At 40.7% G+C, this 18,388-nt stretch overlaps 1 protein-coding gene across 1 annotated transcript in view; it reads left to right on the top strand.

Annotated features, from left to right (window-relative positions):
• The window catches only part of LOC120833893 (inactive dipeptidyl peptidase 10), a 95,897-nt gene that overhangs the window by 59,729 nt on the left and 17,780 nt on the right, over positions 1-18,388 (top strand). The window contains exons 4-9 of the mRNA XM_078091307.1: positions 2,707-2,801; positions 3,193-3,267; positions 16,591-16,643; positions 16,885-16,966; positions 17,141-17,261; positions 17,784-17,938. Of these exons, the coding sequence (XP_077947433.1) occupies positions 2,707-2,801; positions 3,193-3,267; positions 16,591-16,643; positions 16,885-16,966; positions 17,141-17,261; positions 17,784-17,938 (581 nt within the window). The remainder of the gene's footprint in view (positions 1-2,706; positions 2,802-3,192; positions 3,268-16,590; positions 16,644-16,884; positions 16,967-17,140; positions 17,262-17,783; positions 17,939-18,388) is intronic.

The raw sequence follows: 18,388 nt of genomic DNA, 5'->3' as shown, positions 1-18,388 counted from the left end.
AGATTACATTTGTTCAGAGGTTTTTTTTGCATTTCATTTCTTCAGTTACAACAAACACAACAAAATACATTTTGTAGCATTATTTCCAAGAAAAACTAATCCCTAACAGTACTTAACATTAATTGTAATGTCAATCATTTTGGTAAAGAAACTGCTAATGACAATACGTTTCCGGGAGCCTCACAATGGCACACTTGGCACTTGGCACTCAGCCAAGGGTTCCGCTTATAAAGCCTGGCTGTAATTTGAGTCTCTCTCACTCACACTGTCTGTTTGGATCATGATGGTACAACCAAATAATCCTATTGCATCTGCAGTATGTTGACAGGGCTCCTTTCCATGGCTCAGCAGTACTCAACCAGGTTCTGAGCTATTTCTGGCCTCCAAACCCCACAGTGGTCCGCCATTGAAAACAATTTGTAACGGATATCTGGCCCAATCAGCTACAAGAATTGTAGGAACTTACTGCGAATGAGAGGAGCATCCACGGCGGATTATAAGATGATGGCCACAAAACCTGGATGGTCAAAACGCTGACTTAGGGCTGGAAAGCAGTACTCTAAAACTATTTTCTTTATACCTCCTTCATACTCACTTGGGTAAGAGCACCGCCAGCGGCATAACTAGTGACTACCTTTAATTCTTGGCATTACAAAACAGGGCGATTCTTCTCATAGCTGGGACACAGCTGAGATTGCGTGTCACCTTCATCCTCGGAGGCTTTTAGAGATGGAACTGTTGTCAAATCAGGAGGACAGTAGCCCCATTTTCCAATTACATTTGCTGTGAGATGTTTTATTCCAGCATTGATGTGATCCATGCACTGCATATACAACAGGCACAGAGGCCTGTGCTTTGTTCACTGCGGTATTATCTCTAAAAGACAAAAAGATTCCCCTCCCTGTTGAAAACAAGCAATCCATCTGTCTATCTTGCTCATTTTCCTGTCACTATACTCTCATGTGTTTTGAGTGTTTGCTAGTCTATAGCCCTCTTGTCTGCGATTGATGCCCTGGAGCTTATTCATTGACATTTACATGAGCTGGGGACCCCGGAATGATTTAGACCCGTCAGATGCGCTAATGGAATTCCGGCTTCCCCAGGCTGCTGTGTTGGTTTTAGGGATTACACTGGAGTTATCCTAGGCAGTTCTGCTATTGTTTCAACCATTGGAGTTGAAGTGTAATTTCTGTGAGCCCAGTTGTCTGAGACAGATCCTCCTAAATGAGTCTTGTCTTTATTGTGGTTTTCTTCTTCTGGTCTCCCACTCCTCTCTTAGGGCATTCACTGTGGGATTCCATAGCCAAATATTTTTTTGCAGGTGGTTTTGAATTATTTGGGACATTTTGATCTTGTGGACACAATAGCTGTAAATAAGATTCCACAGTTGTCCAATTTCTGTGAAAAAGACAAAGACATTTAATTTGCGCTTTTTTTAAAATTAGGATTATCATGCCATTTTATTTTACACAAAAGAGATTTTCAAGTTGTCTCAACTTCTAGCTATGACTTTTGTTTTTGTGAAGAGGTCCAGGACTTTTATATTGACGAAAATGTGACAGGACCCTAAAACATCCTGAAACTGATTTCAGATGGATTAATGGTTTAACCACTGAACTATGTTATGATCACAATTTACAGTTTTGGACAAACAACTTCGAGTTTTCTGTCTGTTGATAGACAGATAGCTGTCTATCAACTGATAGCCAGAGCTAAAATTGGCAAGTGTGCAGAAAAAACTAATTTATCATTTGAATTTGAGGATATCTGAACTTTTAAACCACTAACAGCCTCAAACTTGCTCTAAGAATCTATACTAAGGTACACTTCTGGAATTGACTGAAAACATCAACTGTTAAGTGAAAACTATGAGTTGGTCTCAGAGTAAAGACGGCAGCAATAGTTGAAGCTTGAAGATTTCATGCAAATCACATCAAGAGACTTTGTAAATAATGCAAACTTTAGAGCACCACGGTTGCCACAGAAACACATTCACTGTTGCTCCAGGCTTAAAGTTGATGGAGGTGAATGCAGTTAAGATTGCCTATAACTTGAGGCACTGACACTTTGACCTTTTGTTGAGAAATCTCTTTTTTCCAGAAACCTAATTTCTTTAGAAGTAGAAGGTCCATTTACTAAGGTCAGTATTCTTTCCACATTCTAAAAACCTCACATGGTTGTAATTTACTCTAGAATTTAAAATCAGCTTTAACTTTTCACTGAGTTTTCTAACAAAAACCAAGAATCATATAATAATGGAATCTGACCTTTTTACGATTTTGTCACACACAAATCAATCGTTTCTCAGTCGAGGGCCAATGGTAAATGGTAAATGGACTGTACTTGTATAGCGCTTTTCTAGTCTTCCGACCACTCAAAGCGCTTTAACACTACATGACATTCACCCATTCACACCCATTCATACACTGATGGCAGGAGAACCATACACAGTGACACCTGCCATCATTAACTAACATTCACACACTGTAGTCGCAGCTACAGGAGCAATGTTGGGGTTAAGTGTCTTGCCCAAGGACACATCGACATGCGGGTTAGCCGGGCCTGGGATCGAACCGACAACCCTCTGATTGGAGGACGACCGTGCTCCCCACTCACCCACAGTCGCCCCAAAATACCCAAACCCTTTATAAATGTTAGAAAAGAAAGACAATGACGTCATTTGTTGAAAATGTGTTTTTCCTTCAGAGGAGGAGATCATCTTTCGGAGCTGGGATGGAGACATTCTGAAAGTCAGCACGCACAGCAACGAGACGGAGCTGCTGCTGAAGAACACAACATTTGTAAGTACTATCTTTGTTTCTTACAAGGAGAGAAATTCTTCCAGTGCTTTTAGAAGGTTTAATTCACTTCCACTGGGACTGATAAAGTAGTAGGAAGTAAAAACCAACATCAACAATGGCACACCAGTATTTAAGAAAACAACATTTTAAAGAGTTACGAACAGTGGAAATTCTGCTTTTCTACTCTCTGAGCATTGAGGTTGTTAAAATGGCAACCTGCTGTTCCCACAGCAGGTATTGTCCGTTCTCAGGTCAACGCAACGTTCTCTGTAACCTTTCCCACTCGTCTCGGTTTGGGAGAGGGATTCCTGGGTTGTGTTAACTATAATTTCTGATTTTGTGTGTTTTAAATCAACAAAGACACCTCATACATTTCTTATTTTTCCCACAGTCAACTTTTAAGGCAACCAAGTTTTCAATTTCTCCAGATCTGAACTACGTTCTTCTGGGATATGATGTCAAGCAGGTGAGAATCTATTAATATTATTCATGTTTTTTTATGGCACTGTTTCTTGGCACTCACACAGTTCCTTAACTGTGTCCTTTGGAGATTTACCCACCTACCGAATTCCAGTTTGTGTTCCGTAAAAAACTTTCAACTCAACTGAAACCACTCTACGGAGGGTTTCAAATGACATTCTCATGCCTTCTGGGGCGACTGCTCTTTGTTAGTACAGCTGGACCTCTGTTGAGCGTCTACTACTGTAGACGCTCCTAAGATAACCTCTTGATTAGGAGGCTACGGAATTGGGTGGGCAGTTCTGGAACAGTATTAGACTGGCTGACCTCGTACCTTGATGACAGAAGCATCAACTGTTTCTAGGAGTGAGTTTGTGACTGATAGCTCTCCATTGTTATGTGATGACACCAGAATCAGAGTCTTTACATCTTTACACCGCAAACTAAATACACATCTTTTCAAACTATACCTTGACTAAAAAACACAAAACAAATTGTAGCACTCTAATTGTACTTATAATGCATCTATAGCAAGTTGTAAATTGGCTTATTCTATGAAATTGCACTTTCTTGTTTCTTGTTCTTCTGGGTTTGTATCCTTATGGTTGAAATGCACTTATTGTAAGTCAAGCGACTTACAATAAGTGCAGTGGATAAAAGCGTCAGCTAAATGACATATAATGTAATGATGTACCACAGGGCTCAGTCATGGGGCCTTTTTTTGTCTGCGCATTTTTACGCAGATGATATACAACTCCATCTTTCATTGAAACCCAGTAAGGTTTTCACAGTAGCTAGGCTCTTGGATTGTGTCAATCAGTGACTGGACAGCAGAAAACTGCAGACAACTGAACAACAGTAAGACAGAGGTTCTAATCATTGCACCTGATGAGTTTGTCCCCATGATCAAGTATTAGTCCACTCTCCTCTGCTGCCCACTGTGACTTGCGCAACCTGGGGATTTTCTTTGGTCCATCTATATAACCCCCACATTGAGCAGATGTCTACAGCGTGTTTTTTCCATATCATAAATATAAGTAAACTCAGATCTGTGGTCTCAACTGCTGAACTTGAGATGATCATACATCCATTCATCTTGTCACGCATCAATTATTGTAAATCACTTTTTTCATTACTTAGTGAGGTGGCTCTGAACAGGTCATTCAAAAATAAGAACCTAGACAAGGCCCAGAAATACCTGGGCCTTCCAAAACATATTAAAAGTAGAAATAGTGTTCCAGCACTTCCATGGTTGATGGAATAGATGAAATAGATGAATTCTTATGGCGGCTCCTAGACACATTTAAAAGGTTAAAGGTGAGCGCGCAGTTTCTTTCGACATCTGGACACAAAAATGATCTATTATTGGTATGAGCATTAAAAAAAAATTGCTTTATTGGTTTTAACGCCGGTTTGGCTTGTTGTTTGACACCTGAGTGATGTGTATATATCAACAAATGCATGTGTTGATATTACTGCTGTCAAACAATTAAAAAAATGTAATCACATTTATGTCATAGTTAACTCAAAATTAATCACAAATTTGTATATATTATAAATGTCCCTTCATTTATTTTTTCCCATAATTATTCATAATTTTTCATTTTAATGCTCTAATCAACATGGAAAAGTGGATTGGCTTGCTTTATGCAAATGTTTTATTTTTTAACAAAGCAGTCAGGCCTCTCTTCAAAAATGAACTGTAACAGTAAGGTTACCAATAAAAGGTAAGCCTACTACTTCTTTGCTTTCAGCTACACAAACAGACAAGCCTGTTGACATTTTCAGACAACAGTGAAGCTCGCTTCTTTTGCACAACATGCCCAGACCCTAAAAACAACCTTTCAGAAGGTACTGATGTTCCCGGTGCTGCTAAGTACTTGCGTACCAAAAAATTTTTTTTATTATAGGTACTCTTAAACTGTGAAACTACAGAAAATCACCAAAAAATGTTTTGCAGTCAAACTCGTTACTGGTTAACCATTATTAAAATACCATAATATATATATATATATATATATATATATATATATATATATATATATATATATATATATATATATATATATACATATATAATAAAATATAATAAAAATTACTCCTACGTGCTTTGTAAGTGGGAAAACCTGCAAAATCGGCAGTGTGCCAAATACTTTTTCTCCCCACTGTATATATATATATATATAAATAAAAATTGGTATTATAATAATAGTTAGAAATTATAACAGTAATCATAATAATATTCCTAACTATTTATTTCCAGACGGTCAGGTCACACTGCAGAATTGTATAAGAAATAAAGCATGTTCATATACTAATACCTTCACAGTAAAAACTCATTCATTCAAAGCACTGATATCTACATCAACACATCCTAAATTAGTACTTACGGAACGGAAACGTAAAAAGAGAAAGTAATGAATGAAGAACGTTAGCTGTCTTCAGATTACAGAGAACAGGTGTCCTTATTGTGCTCTCAATGTGAATTCTCCAATAGCCTCCGAGGACTTATTTGCTTTCATCAGCTATGTCCGACATTGATTGATATTGTTTCTATTAATGGTGATTTCATCTATTGATTTAGTACTCAAACATTATTTTGTGCACACGTGATCCCCTTTCAAAAGCACTCTCCTTCTGAAATGAAACGTACAGGCGCTCTAGCTTTGCTTTTGACTCTGCTCCATTGATAACATCAAGCGGAACAGATGAGTGGTCTCTTTAAGAAGATTCAAACAACAGCTTTGAATAGCTGATGATCGGCCCAATTCTCCTGATAGAGTCAACAAGACAGTGCAGCTGCAAAGAGAGAACATATCTTGATAAAGAGCATGAAACAACAACTCACTAAATGCATAATTAGACAGTTGAGAAACTACACACATAATAAGCAGTTTAAATCAATTTCATTTCGGATTAATTTTAGATGAATGTTAATAGTCAAGTCCGCTGCAAACAAATGTGTTTAGACTTTTGATAGTTGAAATATACAGTAATGCAGGAATCTAATACCCACTGATTTGACTTAAAACAAGTTCTCCCATATGAAACAGAGTTGATACTCCAAACCCTTTTGCAGGAAAACAAGACCCTAATTTACAGGATTAGACTAAGGGTTCATTTGAGCATTCTGACAACAGACAGGAAACAAGTCTCAGAGCCTCCAAGGCAAGTAGACCTGAGAAGACCTTTCATTTCAACGAAGGGAACAGCAACATGATCCTTTCTGGTTTTACTGAAAATGGTGTATACATGCAGTCAATAGTAGTTTATTGTGTGAAAATAGTTTATTTTATTCCCTCAGTAGACATTGTACATAGGAGCTCCTTGGTTTTCAAGTATTTGTCAGGGAAGCATGATGTTCATTTATTCCAACATGGTGTGGTTTAGAGCCAAGGGTAAATATGGCGGAATCTGCTTTAGGGCCGCCTTACTGGGATTGACGAGGAGCATTCGTTCGAGCATTCGTTTAACATAAACGCGAAGTGAAATCTGAACACACACATAGTAACTACGTCAGTCTCTCGAAGCTTCGTGGCCTTGCAGCAGCTGCTTTCTCTTCTTGCTCTCTCTCCTTCAGCTTGTAGTAGCACTTGATCATTCGCCTCAAATACCCACGGCCATGTAATTCCAGTAACTTGTCAACATGGTCAAAATCACCATGAATATTCAGCTGTGGCAACATAACGCAAAGCAACTCTCAGTTCTCCAACACAAAAAACTCATTGTCTTTTCCGAGCAAGACTTTTCTTGAGCGACACTCTTACACACTTATAATGACAGTTAGTAAATTAGAGGGCATAAATTGGCTGTGCTAAATTGCAAGTATAGGATTACATTGCAGCCTGTGAGTATGGAAGTTAGCCTTTAACTTAATGAGCCTGCTGTAGAAAGTTCTTTGCCATGAACGGTAAACATATTGTAATTTGAGGTGGTTATAGAGGAACTTAATTCTGCCAACAGGCGCAGAAGCAAATGTTAAGTGGGCGAATGGGGAAAGTTAGAGAAAAAACAAGTTTCTTTTTGGACATTTCATGATATTAGTCGGTATAAATAGTGAGAAATATAATAGAACTAAGAAGTAGCACCATCAGCGTATACAGGGCTTGATGGTAGAACCATAACATTGCTTTTATATACATTACATTATATGTCATTTAGCTGACGCTTTTATCCAAAGCGACTTACATTGCATTTTTAAACCATGCATTTTTTAAATTTTGCCTGGGGAGCAATTAGGGGTTGGGTGTCTTACTCAGGGACACTTCGACATGGAACATGGAGCAGCCAGGGTTCGAACCGCGCTCCCTCTCTACTCCATGCTCCACCATCGTATACACCATAGTAAACATTACATTTTTGTTTCTGACCGATTGAGAAATGTACCTTGGCAGCTCCATTTGCCAGCTCTGTCGCTTCCACCCATTTCCACCTCTCACTCACCTAATCAGTTCATTCAGTGCCCCAGCTTAACGTTCACAGCAGCTCAAGCTCAATCACACTCACCTGTCTTCCCCACTCACTCCCTTCATTATTTAAGTAAGTATATAAACTTTATTTATACAATGCTTTCCACAGAACAGGATCACAAAGTGCTTCACAAGGAAATAATTCTGCATAGTAAACAGAAAAACACAGTGTGACCAAAAGGGGATATCAATAAAATACACAATGTAAAACAAAGTTTAAAAGGAGGAATGGGTTTTACAGTAACCCCAGTGTAGAGGTACATTTTGAGCTGTGACCAGTGGTGTAGTCTACGTGATGCGCAGGTATACGGCGTGTACCCACTACGAAAAGTCAAGGATTTCTGTATACTCACTTACACAAACGCGATGATACGTAACAACCTAACTATCATTCATAAATGCACCCCGTATGAAGGCAGTCAAAAGGCAGATCCTCGCTTACTGACGGAGATGCGTCACCCCCCGCGTCAGCCGGCCAGTCCCTTTCCCCCCCTCCCTCGCTCTGGGACAGGCGAGTATGACGCTGCCAGTATACTCACTACAAAAATACAGACTACACCACTGGCTGCGACTGAATACGCTGACAGGATCTCCGAGGCGTAGAGATAAAGCATTCCAAAGTTCAGGAGCTACTGCTTCAAAAGCTCAGAAGCTGAAGGTCTTAATCTTTTAGTCCCTGACGCCAATTTTGGCCTCTGTTCCAAAAATGGCATTCCCATCATAAAAAGTGTAATAACTCTACTACTAGAATAACTGCTACAAGCTGATTTACTACAGCAGTATAAGCCCAAAATACACATTTTGCTGTGATTGCACAATACTGAGCACGACTTTTTGGGAGGTAAATATGCATAAACATGCATACGCGTGTCCCAAGTCATGTTTGCTAAAACAGGATTGGCAGTTCAGGGAATTAGGGAACTGATTTATGGCCACAGTACAAATATTGTTAAATCAGAATAATTGTTTCCCCATTGTCATCAGCCAAAACAAGTTAGATGTGTGCCTCAGTGATCCAGGAAAGTAGATGAATTAAAGTGAATGTTTATCCCTTTGGATTCTCTGGTTGGTAAAAAAAAATTAAAAAAAAAACAAAACACGTCAGTAGTGGCGTCACTGAGGATCAGTACTCTGAGCCCCCATTCGCTTCAGCATGTATTCTTCTAAAATGGCTACAGCACAAAACAAACATGGAGCTTTGTGGTCTCGCCCCTGCAGGTTGGCTTCACATTTAACACGGTGTTTACAGAGTGTTGCATAGAGGATTGTTTGTGTGTGTCGAGGGAATGTGCTCGGATACAATAATCAGGACGATCAGCTCTCTGTGGTGCTCGACTGAACTTTCCATTTCACCTTTTCAGCATTTTTATTGTGAGCAGATTCTGGTACCGAGGTGGAATATTTATATTTTATCTATGTTACTCCGAGAAGATATAATTCAAATAGCCGCAATGAATAGTATGAGGCAGCATTTCGGTGAGGAGACAATTTCTCAATATACAATAGAAACTGGTAAATTGCTTCTGCTATCTAACCATAACGGAAGGGCAGAGTAATTGCTGCAGACCCAAGGAAGTGCATAATAGAGTGCAAGCTCTTTATATAGATATATTTATATACTTATTTACTAAGTGTCTTATTTAGGTTTGTTCATAGCCAACAAACAAAGAAATGTGTAGATATAACACCAAATACTTTCAATTGTTTATTTATGTAGTCATAAACCGGCTGTATAAAAGACTATATCATATATTTGTGTTGTTGGACTGCAGGGACACAACAAAGAGCGTAATAGACCCACCAGTCCGTGCTTTGGCTGTACTGCTTTGAGGAACCCAATGGAGCGCTGTGTCAGTTCTTCTGCAACAACAAACTCAGCTGCAGAGCTGCAGGTCTGCTCACGCTCTCATCTGGTGAACTGGTCAATTTGATCAACTGCATTACGACTATATAATTAGATACATTATATATTTTCGAGACCTTTGCCTGGTGTGTATATTTTAAAGTTGAAAAACCTCCATGAAAATGAATAACCTCCTGTCACAAACACAGACTCCGTAACCTCCCTCTCCAGCCATCAGCGAGCACCTTCGCCTGAAAATTGACATTTCACTACATTTCCCATCATGCGTCTCCCTGGACTGATTACGCACACCTGCACTTCATGCTCAAACACTCATTTAAGCCACACTCACCCAACACTGAGCGAAGACTCGTTTTGCTATTGTGAACCTTTCTGAGCGTTTATCCCTGTGACTGCCTGGTTGGTTTGACCTTCCCCGTTTTTGTTTTTCTCCCTGCGTGCTGCCTGGTATTTTACCAGCAGTTAGCCTTGTCTCCACCACTGTATCTGCCGGTCCTGACCATTGCCTGTTTGACTGGTCTGATTAATGAATCACGCTGCAAATGGATCCCTCTGACTGATGCTTCACAACACCTCCTGCTACCAACGCACAGGATGGCCCCTCACACACGTATTCACGGCATAGCTTCTTCTAAACACCTAGATGTTAATTTAATGTAATGTTTCTGCCCCACGTCCAATAACGTTATATTAAGAGGCCGTTACAATCACACCATCAAGTTATTTTGAGCTCTCAGGGTTTGAAACAAGTCTTTACTAAGTGTTAAATGCTGAGAATAAGGTTAGCTACAGTGCATGTAAAAGAAAAACAGGTGTCAGCAGTTTGAAAACGTATTTAAAAATGTATTTTTTGACTTAATGGCAGCAGTAGATGAAAGTCAGGGCAGTTATTACTAATCAGCCTACATTTCAGGACAATCCGTTTAAAGGTATTAAGACATTTCACTCCAAACTACAAATGTTAACCTGCTGGTGGCAATAAAGTACGTATTTATGCCATTGGAGTCATCCAACAGCTGTTAGCATATTTCCAGTGCTGGGCACACATACGTAATCAACATTAAGTGGAATGGACTGCCGTGGAGAAACATCCTACATCTGGTGCTCTTCCTCAAGTACAATTAGTACATTTTTTCATCTGTAGAATCTGTTGAATTGTAAACAGCCTCTTTAAAAAAATCAGAAGGTCATTTACATTAAGCTGTTTCCATAGAGACAATATTTGGATAGATAATACTGCGTCATAGACCACACATCTCACATTGAATTAGTTCACTGTTTCCTGGCTGGAAAACAACTTGCTTCGGAATATTCCAGATACTTATTAAGCCATTATTCATACAAACGGTAAAACACATTTCATAATTTACTAACGGGAATAAACTGCTTTGCCCTACACCTACAATCGTGTTACTAATAAGTAGTGTTGTTGCTTGAAGCAGATTTAATAAATAAAGATATGCAAGAATTTTTACTAATTTAATTAGGACTTATAAACCCATGAATTGGAATAAAAGAAAGTTGGCAGTCAGCCATGAGGCACCATTAGTATAAAAGCCTTTAACGGAAGCATCATTTTGGCATGCCAATTTGGGGAAAATAAGGATTTTCCTTTGATAATAACCAATTAAATCTTAATCCAAGGGCTGCTACGGAGGCCTTACCAAGCTGTTATTTCACACACACACACACACACACACACACACACACACACACACACACATACATATTAAATGATCCAGTTCTCCATATTTATTGGACATAACTAAAGTTATAAAACACAAATTGAAGTGGTTAGTGGTCATTTCTTTTTATTGTTGATCAGGATATTCAACATTGTTTCATCATTAGACATACAGGTATTTGGCCTTGGAACATCAAACTCGTTAATATCTGGAAGTTGTGTGTTTCAGCTCTGAGGGGCCGACGGGAGGTGGAGCCGCAGGCAGTGGGGGCTTTTTCCTCCCAGGAAATCTGCATCTGTAGTTTGTTGAATCGCAATAGTTGTTGGAATAAATCCAGTGCCTGAAATTGAATCTCAGTAAAAAGTCAAAGGGGGGTGAATACTCATGCAAGGCAAGGTATATTTAGCTTGTCGGTGAGGAACAGGTCGGAGCAGCACAGCACGTTAGGCTTCCCAGGATGGCCGGGAATCAGGAACCCAATACCAAGGATGAGGCAGAGCCGGCAGCGCCACCAGGGCCCGACGTGGCAAGTAGGACTCAATCAAACAGTATTTAAGAGTTTTAGAAACTTTATGTTCTTGAGAAATTGGGGGGGGGGTCAAGATTTGAACAGCAAAACTATTCCCATCTTGATAATTTAATAAAACGGACAGTAGTTCCTTCCAGATTCGTTTTAATTCTTCTTAATTTGAATTTGTGCTATTTCAGCTAATAAATTAATTTAATTTGCAATATCAGCAATGAACAAGAAACATGGATATGGCTTCATTGCAGACCTCTTATTACTCTTATTAGCACATTGTCCAGGATGGAAAATTGTAATATTGCAAATGAAAAATCCTCGAAGATATCCATTTGTACCTACATTATATGTATAATAGCAGATTATATGAATTTCAACAGCAGCTCCCCTCTCTGTGCATCTGTGCGGTACAGAGGTGGTGCATGAGGGTGGATGTGATTTGGGATGCTAGGGCGAAGCTGGGGAAGTGAGAGCAGACTTTTCCTGCGTCTGTCCTCTGAATGTCATTCTCCTCCACTGCGCTCTGTTAGAAGCTGCATGGATTCTGCTCAGCACCTCCACACTTTGGAATCTGATTTTAGCAGGACTGAAAAGCTTTTTGTGGCTATTCAAACTTTCTAAAATCAATCTGGGTGACGGATCTGGATCTGTCTGCACAATACCGTGGAAGATCTTGCCATAAGAAAAAGCCCGCTGCCTGTCCCAGGACTGTCAACGCTTATGCATACTTCAAATCTTCCTGTTCCTTTCCTGTTTCCATGATACCTACATTGTTTACTGCAGCACTGCGGCTGTCAGTTTCTCATCTTCAGAGCCACTCACCCTTCATACACGGTCAATCACAGCCAACATCAGGCAAGAGCCGGGCTGCCGCTTGGATTGGTCGCCAGTCAATCGCAGGGCTGACGCAGAGACAAACAACCCTCCCATCCACACACCTACGGGCCATTTAGATTCACCAATGAAGTCAATCCCCAGAGCATTTCTTTGGATTGTGGGTGGAAGCCGGAGTAGCCACACACACATAGGGAGAACATGCAGACCTTACACAGAAAGGCCCCCAGATGGAATGGAACCCAGGACCTTTTTGCTGCTAACCACCACACCACCATTCATCGGTAGCTGTTTGTGTCCTTTGTTCTTCTTCTAGAGCTGAGATACGTGACGCAATCATGCAGGAGCGATAAGGGACTCTGGACTCGGAGGTGTGTGGCTAAAGATAGAAACGGGCTGTGTACACAATCCTGGGGAACTCATTAACATTGCAGTGTGGAGAGGGCAGTTGTAAGGGAGAGAAGATGTATTTAAAAAGATCAGAGGGATTTGTGATTACAGAGAAACGTGTCGATACGATTCGTCTCTAAGGTAAAGGAATGCATACGATGCCTGTGATAAGGTGCTGATCAGGGGCAGCTCGGCGTGATGATCATAGTTTCATAAACTAAACAAAAGCAGGAAGTAAAGTACCTGAGGAGACGAGGGAACGTGAATGACAAATGAAACGGGAAGTTACATTGACACAGGACACGAGAGGGCAGGTAAATGCTGATCACAATGCTAATACCAAACAAAACACAACACACCGGGACGAGAAGTGCATTGATTTATTTAGATCTAATTAAGTCTCTCCAGATTTCAAGGCCACCAATATCTGTAGAGAATAAAGAAATATTAGTTTACTTGCAGTTACTTATGATGATGACGACTTATGAAACGTTAAAGAAGTGCAGTACATTCCATGGTAATCCTCAATATGCAGAGGTATGCATTAACATACTGAGGGGATCATCAGAGTTAAAAATCAACATTACATGGAAACTTTCTAGTCAATGGCTCATTTTCACATTGATTTGCTTCCCTCTGCATCTAGATCATTGTACCAATCCAGGGATCACCTTCCATCTGCCTCCTCTGTAGGACTAATGTTTTATGCTGACTGCAGACTTGTAGAAACACGTGCATAATACACTGAGGTGGAAAAGGAACATTTTTGTGATTAGAGTTCAATGTTGGTCACATGGTTAAACTGTACTCCACAAGCCTTTTTCTTCACATCTTGTTTTTTGTTAGAAAAGAAAGCAGCAGCTGTGACTTTGTTCTGCTGCAGAAACTGCACGTGTCATTTATCGCTCCCGAAACAGGTCCCTGTGTCTAATACTGGTGAAATTGCTTGCCCCCCCACGTCCACCCGCCCTGCTCTTTCGTGTACGTGCAATTCGATTGGCTGCAGGAATGATCTTGTGTCAGCGAACAGAGCGGGCTGGATAATGAGCTGGGTGTGCTCGATGGGATGGAGACGGTAGAGGCTTTTAAGGTGGCGTCTCCTCCTGAGATGGACGGAGCAGGTGTGTTCATCATCGTAGTGACAGCCTAAATCTATGGAGAGTAATGGCCTGCTGCTGCACCACTGTCTCCTGTTGTCTTATGAATTCATCATAATCAAGCCAGGCTCTCCGCTACACTGTACTGCTGGAGAACATCACAAGAGCGTCCTTTGTTGGTGATGTTTTAATGCACGTTAATGTAGTTATTGTATCTGAAGACCCGTATCCTTCATCACCTGCAAAAGCATTGAGGAGAGTTGAGAGTGAACAGAAATGAAGGGTGTCACAATACGCATGAGAACCACCTACAGACGGATCTGCATTGTGATGCATCTGTGTCCACTGCTGGTCCATAAAGCACTCTTGGACAAATCAGAGTGGTGTTGATCTTTGACTTCATTAGCTTAAACGCTTAGTGAAATGAGGAGCTTACTGCAGGATGTTAAGGGTTGATGTCAGGAAGCAGATGATCTTTCGGGGCGTTCTGGGACGGATGTATGAAAGCCAAGGTGGAAGGGACTCCGTTCAGACCGGGCATCAACGTGCATTATGGATGATCGGATCACAGGCGGGTAAATCTAAGCCCAGGTGTGAATGCACCCAAGACGAATGGAATACGGTAGAATCAAATACATTACAAAATAAAAGTATAAGCTGCTGTCGCTGCCTGTATATCCTTTAAGCAACACACTGAATTCAATTATTCATTCTCTCATTAAAGCTTATAAAGTGGGGAAGAGAAATAGGTCGGGTTGGGTAATCCTATCAAACCTGGGGGGGAAACTCTTTGGTCACCAAATCAACTCACAAACAAAAACAGTCATTGTGTGTTTTACAGCACAAAGACAACTCCCCCCCCCCCCTCCCCTCCCCCCTCCCACCACAGAACACCAAAGAGGAAGATTGTGAATGAAAAAGGGTGAGAAGTAGGGTCATTTATTGTAGAATTCAATAACAGCGACCCCCTGCTGGCCATTAGAGAGAATGCAGCTTCAAGGTGCTTCTGCATCGGCTAGACTTTACAGACTTTACATCATCTCTTTAACAAAATAAATAATTCCGAAAGGAGAAGTCTTACCTTCCTGATATCACATCTTCTGTGTAAAAAGGCCTTCCACTTCTGGCGAAAACAACACACTGCTCTTCTGTCTGCATTTAATGAGCTGGTTCCAAATGTCAGTGCACTGCAATCTGACATCCAAAACCAATGCCCATGCACTCCCTCCACATTTCAGCCATAAACTCCTTTTCACAATCTCAGCCTTCCAACAATGCCAAGCTTTGTGTTTCCATAACCGACTCTCAGCGTTGTCTTAACAACAGACAATGTGAGCAGCGCGAGGACTCAACCAACAACGCGTCGGCCTGCGGTATCTCAATCCAAATGAGGCAAGCGCCAGCCATGTGGTGATAATGGCAACTGTTTACGGGAGGCGCACACAGGGAAACACATCGCTGCCGTCCTGCGTGTCACACCCGCCGCTGACAGCCTCAGGGAGACGTCCTCAGGGAGACGTCCTCAGGGAGACGTCCTCAGGGAGACGTCCTCAGGGAGAAGTCCCTCACCAGGGCCGTTTGCTCAGTGATGTGGATGTTGGGTTTCTTGAGGAAGAAGAGCAGTCAATTGACAAAATATAAATATCCTTTTGCTTTCTGGGAGGAGTCTTTTTGTTAGTGTGCCGCGAAAAGGAAGAAGTCCAAATTGTGAAGGCCAGGTGGTGGATGCCCAAGGCGGATTCTAGTTTACGTCAGGGAAAATGAACCACGGCATTCTAACACGAAGTTGGGGATATTCTCTGGTCAATTCATCGCACACACAGGGAAGAGCAACTGATGGTATAAGATGGTTGTGTATGTATATGAAAAGGAATCTAACAAGTAATACGTATGTGAATATACAGGCCATTGCAATAGAACCATCTAGTGTGAAATGATTTACTTTAAACAAATAACAAACAAATCTTTTATTTAGCTCTTATTCAATGTCTTGACAGTTTGTAATAAATGTATGCTGGTAGATTTGAAATATGCATTTGAAATGTTTATATATACGGAGAAGACATGCTTGTAGCTTTAAGTCTGAATCTTTCAATGAATGTTCTGCAGGCCCAATTTGACTCGTCATCATTCATATCATGTCACTTTAACAGCTGAGCACAGTAACGCATTGCTCCCCCTTCACTCTCGCTTTCTCTGAAATCATAATCCGTGCTGTGTTATTGTTACAACTATCCAATTAAATACCAAGAGCATCATCCTACAGTACAAATTATTGCTGAGGAAAAGCTGATTCTCTCTGGACGTTTTGCGTTTTTTCTATTATTTTGAATAGAATTTAAAGACAACACACATGAGTGATCTACTTTATTAGTTGTCATTATCTTAAGTACTGCCTCCCATTAGGGAAAGAACAAAGCTACTATCATTAGAATAGTAAAAATGTTTTTTTTGTGATTGTCTTTTAGATCTTCCAGCACTCTTTCTTGGCCTCGTACCTGATCTACAACCTGTATACAAGGTGAGCAAACAGAGACTTACAGCGTAACAACACACAGCTCGCATTTAAATATCACTTCCTTTTCATTTCATGGTAATAAACCACTGACATAAAAAGGTGCAGTCAAATGAATTACATTTTATTTGGACTTGCATGTTTTAAGAGATCAAAAGAAAATAGTGTTAAATTCAGTTCATGTTTTTAATCATTTAAGATGAAACACATCATTGGCATCAACCTCTTTGATCCGTCCTTTCACCAGAGAGGTGCAGGAGCTGAACCCTCCGGAGGTGTCGGATTCGGTCCTCCAGTTTGCCTCGTGGGGCATTCAGGGCCAGCGGCTGGTGAGTTTACACTGACTCCACCAACACTCACTCAATGGCAGCAGGGAGTCATTGAAGACGCGTCAAAGTGAGATGAGACGTGTCTGCATACACCGTTATCTACACTATAATGCAATACTCATTGCGGTTTGTGTTTTTACATTCTAAATATATATAGTTATCTTTGTTCTGCAGATATATATATTTGAAAACAACATTTACTACCAAGCAGATGTTCAGAGCAGCTCGTGGAGGCTCACGTCTTCTGGACAGGAGGGGGGAATCTTCAACGGCATCGCAGACTGGCTGTATGAGGGTAAGAGAGAGAGAGCACTGTGTGGGAGAATTCACATGCTACAGAATCCGGAGCTCTGGACAGAATACGTCCATAAACCAATGATGATTTATGGACGTGTGTGTGCACAGCGTTTGGCAGTGACGGCACGAACCAGCAAAGAATGAGAATACAACCCAATCAAAGTTTCTCTCAAGACTTAATTAAGCTACAAACAGTGCAGAGGTTTGATAGCCTGGAGCTATTGACGCCAAATGTTAACTAAGGACTCTCACACATGTTGATCTGAGACGGTTTTGATGCTGCCTGACCTCTAAAGAACTGAAGTCGGCTGTTGGAATATTGATCGAGAAAACAAACAATGTGCCACAATCTTAAGACCTAACTGAGAATGCAATCTTGAGAAAAGGAATAAAGCTCCACAAGGAGACTAAATACATAAACTCTGGTATACACTAATGCCAATGGAGAGCTGTCGAAATGTACTGTACTGAGCCCCTCTACCGGCTCAGATGGTCAACTTGTCTTCTCCGGCCGTTCCAGAGGAGGTGTTGCACACACAGGTGGCCCACTGGTGGTCACCTGACAGCTCCAGACTGGCCTACCTGAGCATCAACGACTCCCTGGTTCCCAACATGCTCCTGCCCCGGCTCACAGGCTCCCTCTACCCGAGGGGGAAGGAGTACCCGTATCCAAAGGTAAAACTCCAAAAAATTCAAATCTAATTCACAGCCGGCATTTAAATTAACACAATTCAAGTGGGTTATAACATCGCTGCTCTGACTTTGGTTGTTGAATTAGTGCAGAGGGCAGCACTACAACCTCTAGTGGTCAAACTACGGCCCTCGGCCTAACTGTTGCCCCCGGTCCTTAAACCAACCTTGATAAAAGTTAATTACCAAATGGCATGACCATATTTCTAATAAATTACTGAACTTTTCAAACTAGATTTTTACATTTCTAACTTCTTTTCACAGAATCCAATATCCTGTGTTCTGTTTGCTAATCCCAACACTATATTTACAGACTTACCACATACATTTATATTTAAATCAAAATATTCAAGTGGATTTAGAGTCTATTAACAGAAAACATATTTTGGTGATTAGATTTTTTGTTATTAACAGTGATTAATTTCATTATTGGCT

The sequence above is a fragment of the Gasterosteus aculeatus genome, chromosome 16 (genome assembly GCF_964276395.1).
Source record: "Gasterosteus aculeatus chromosome 16, fGasAcu3.hap1.1, whole genome shotgun sequence".
Lineage (NCBI taxonomy): Eukaryota > Metazoa > Chordata > Actinopteri > Perciformes > Gasterosteidae > Gasterosteus > Gasterosteus aculeatus.
Note: the sequence above shows the minus strand (reverse complement) of the source record. Positions and strands in the feature narration are given on the sequence as shown.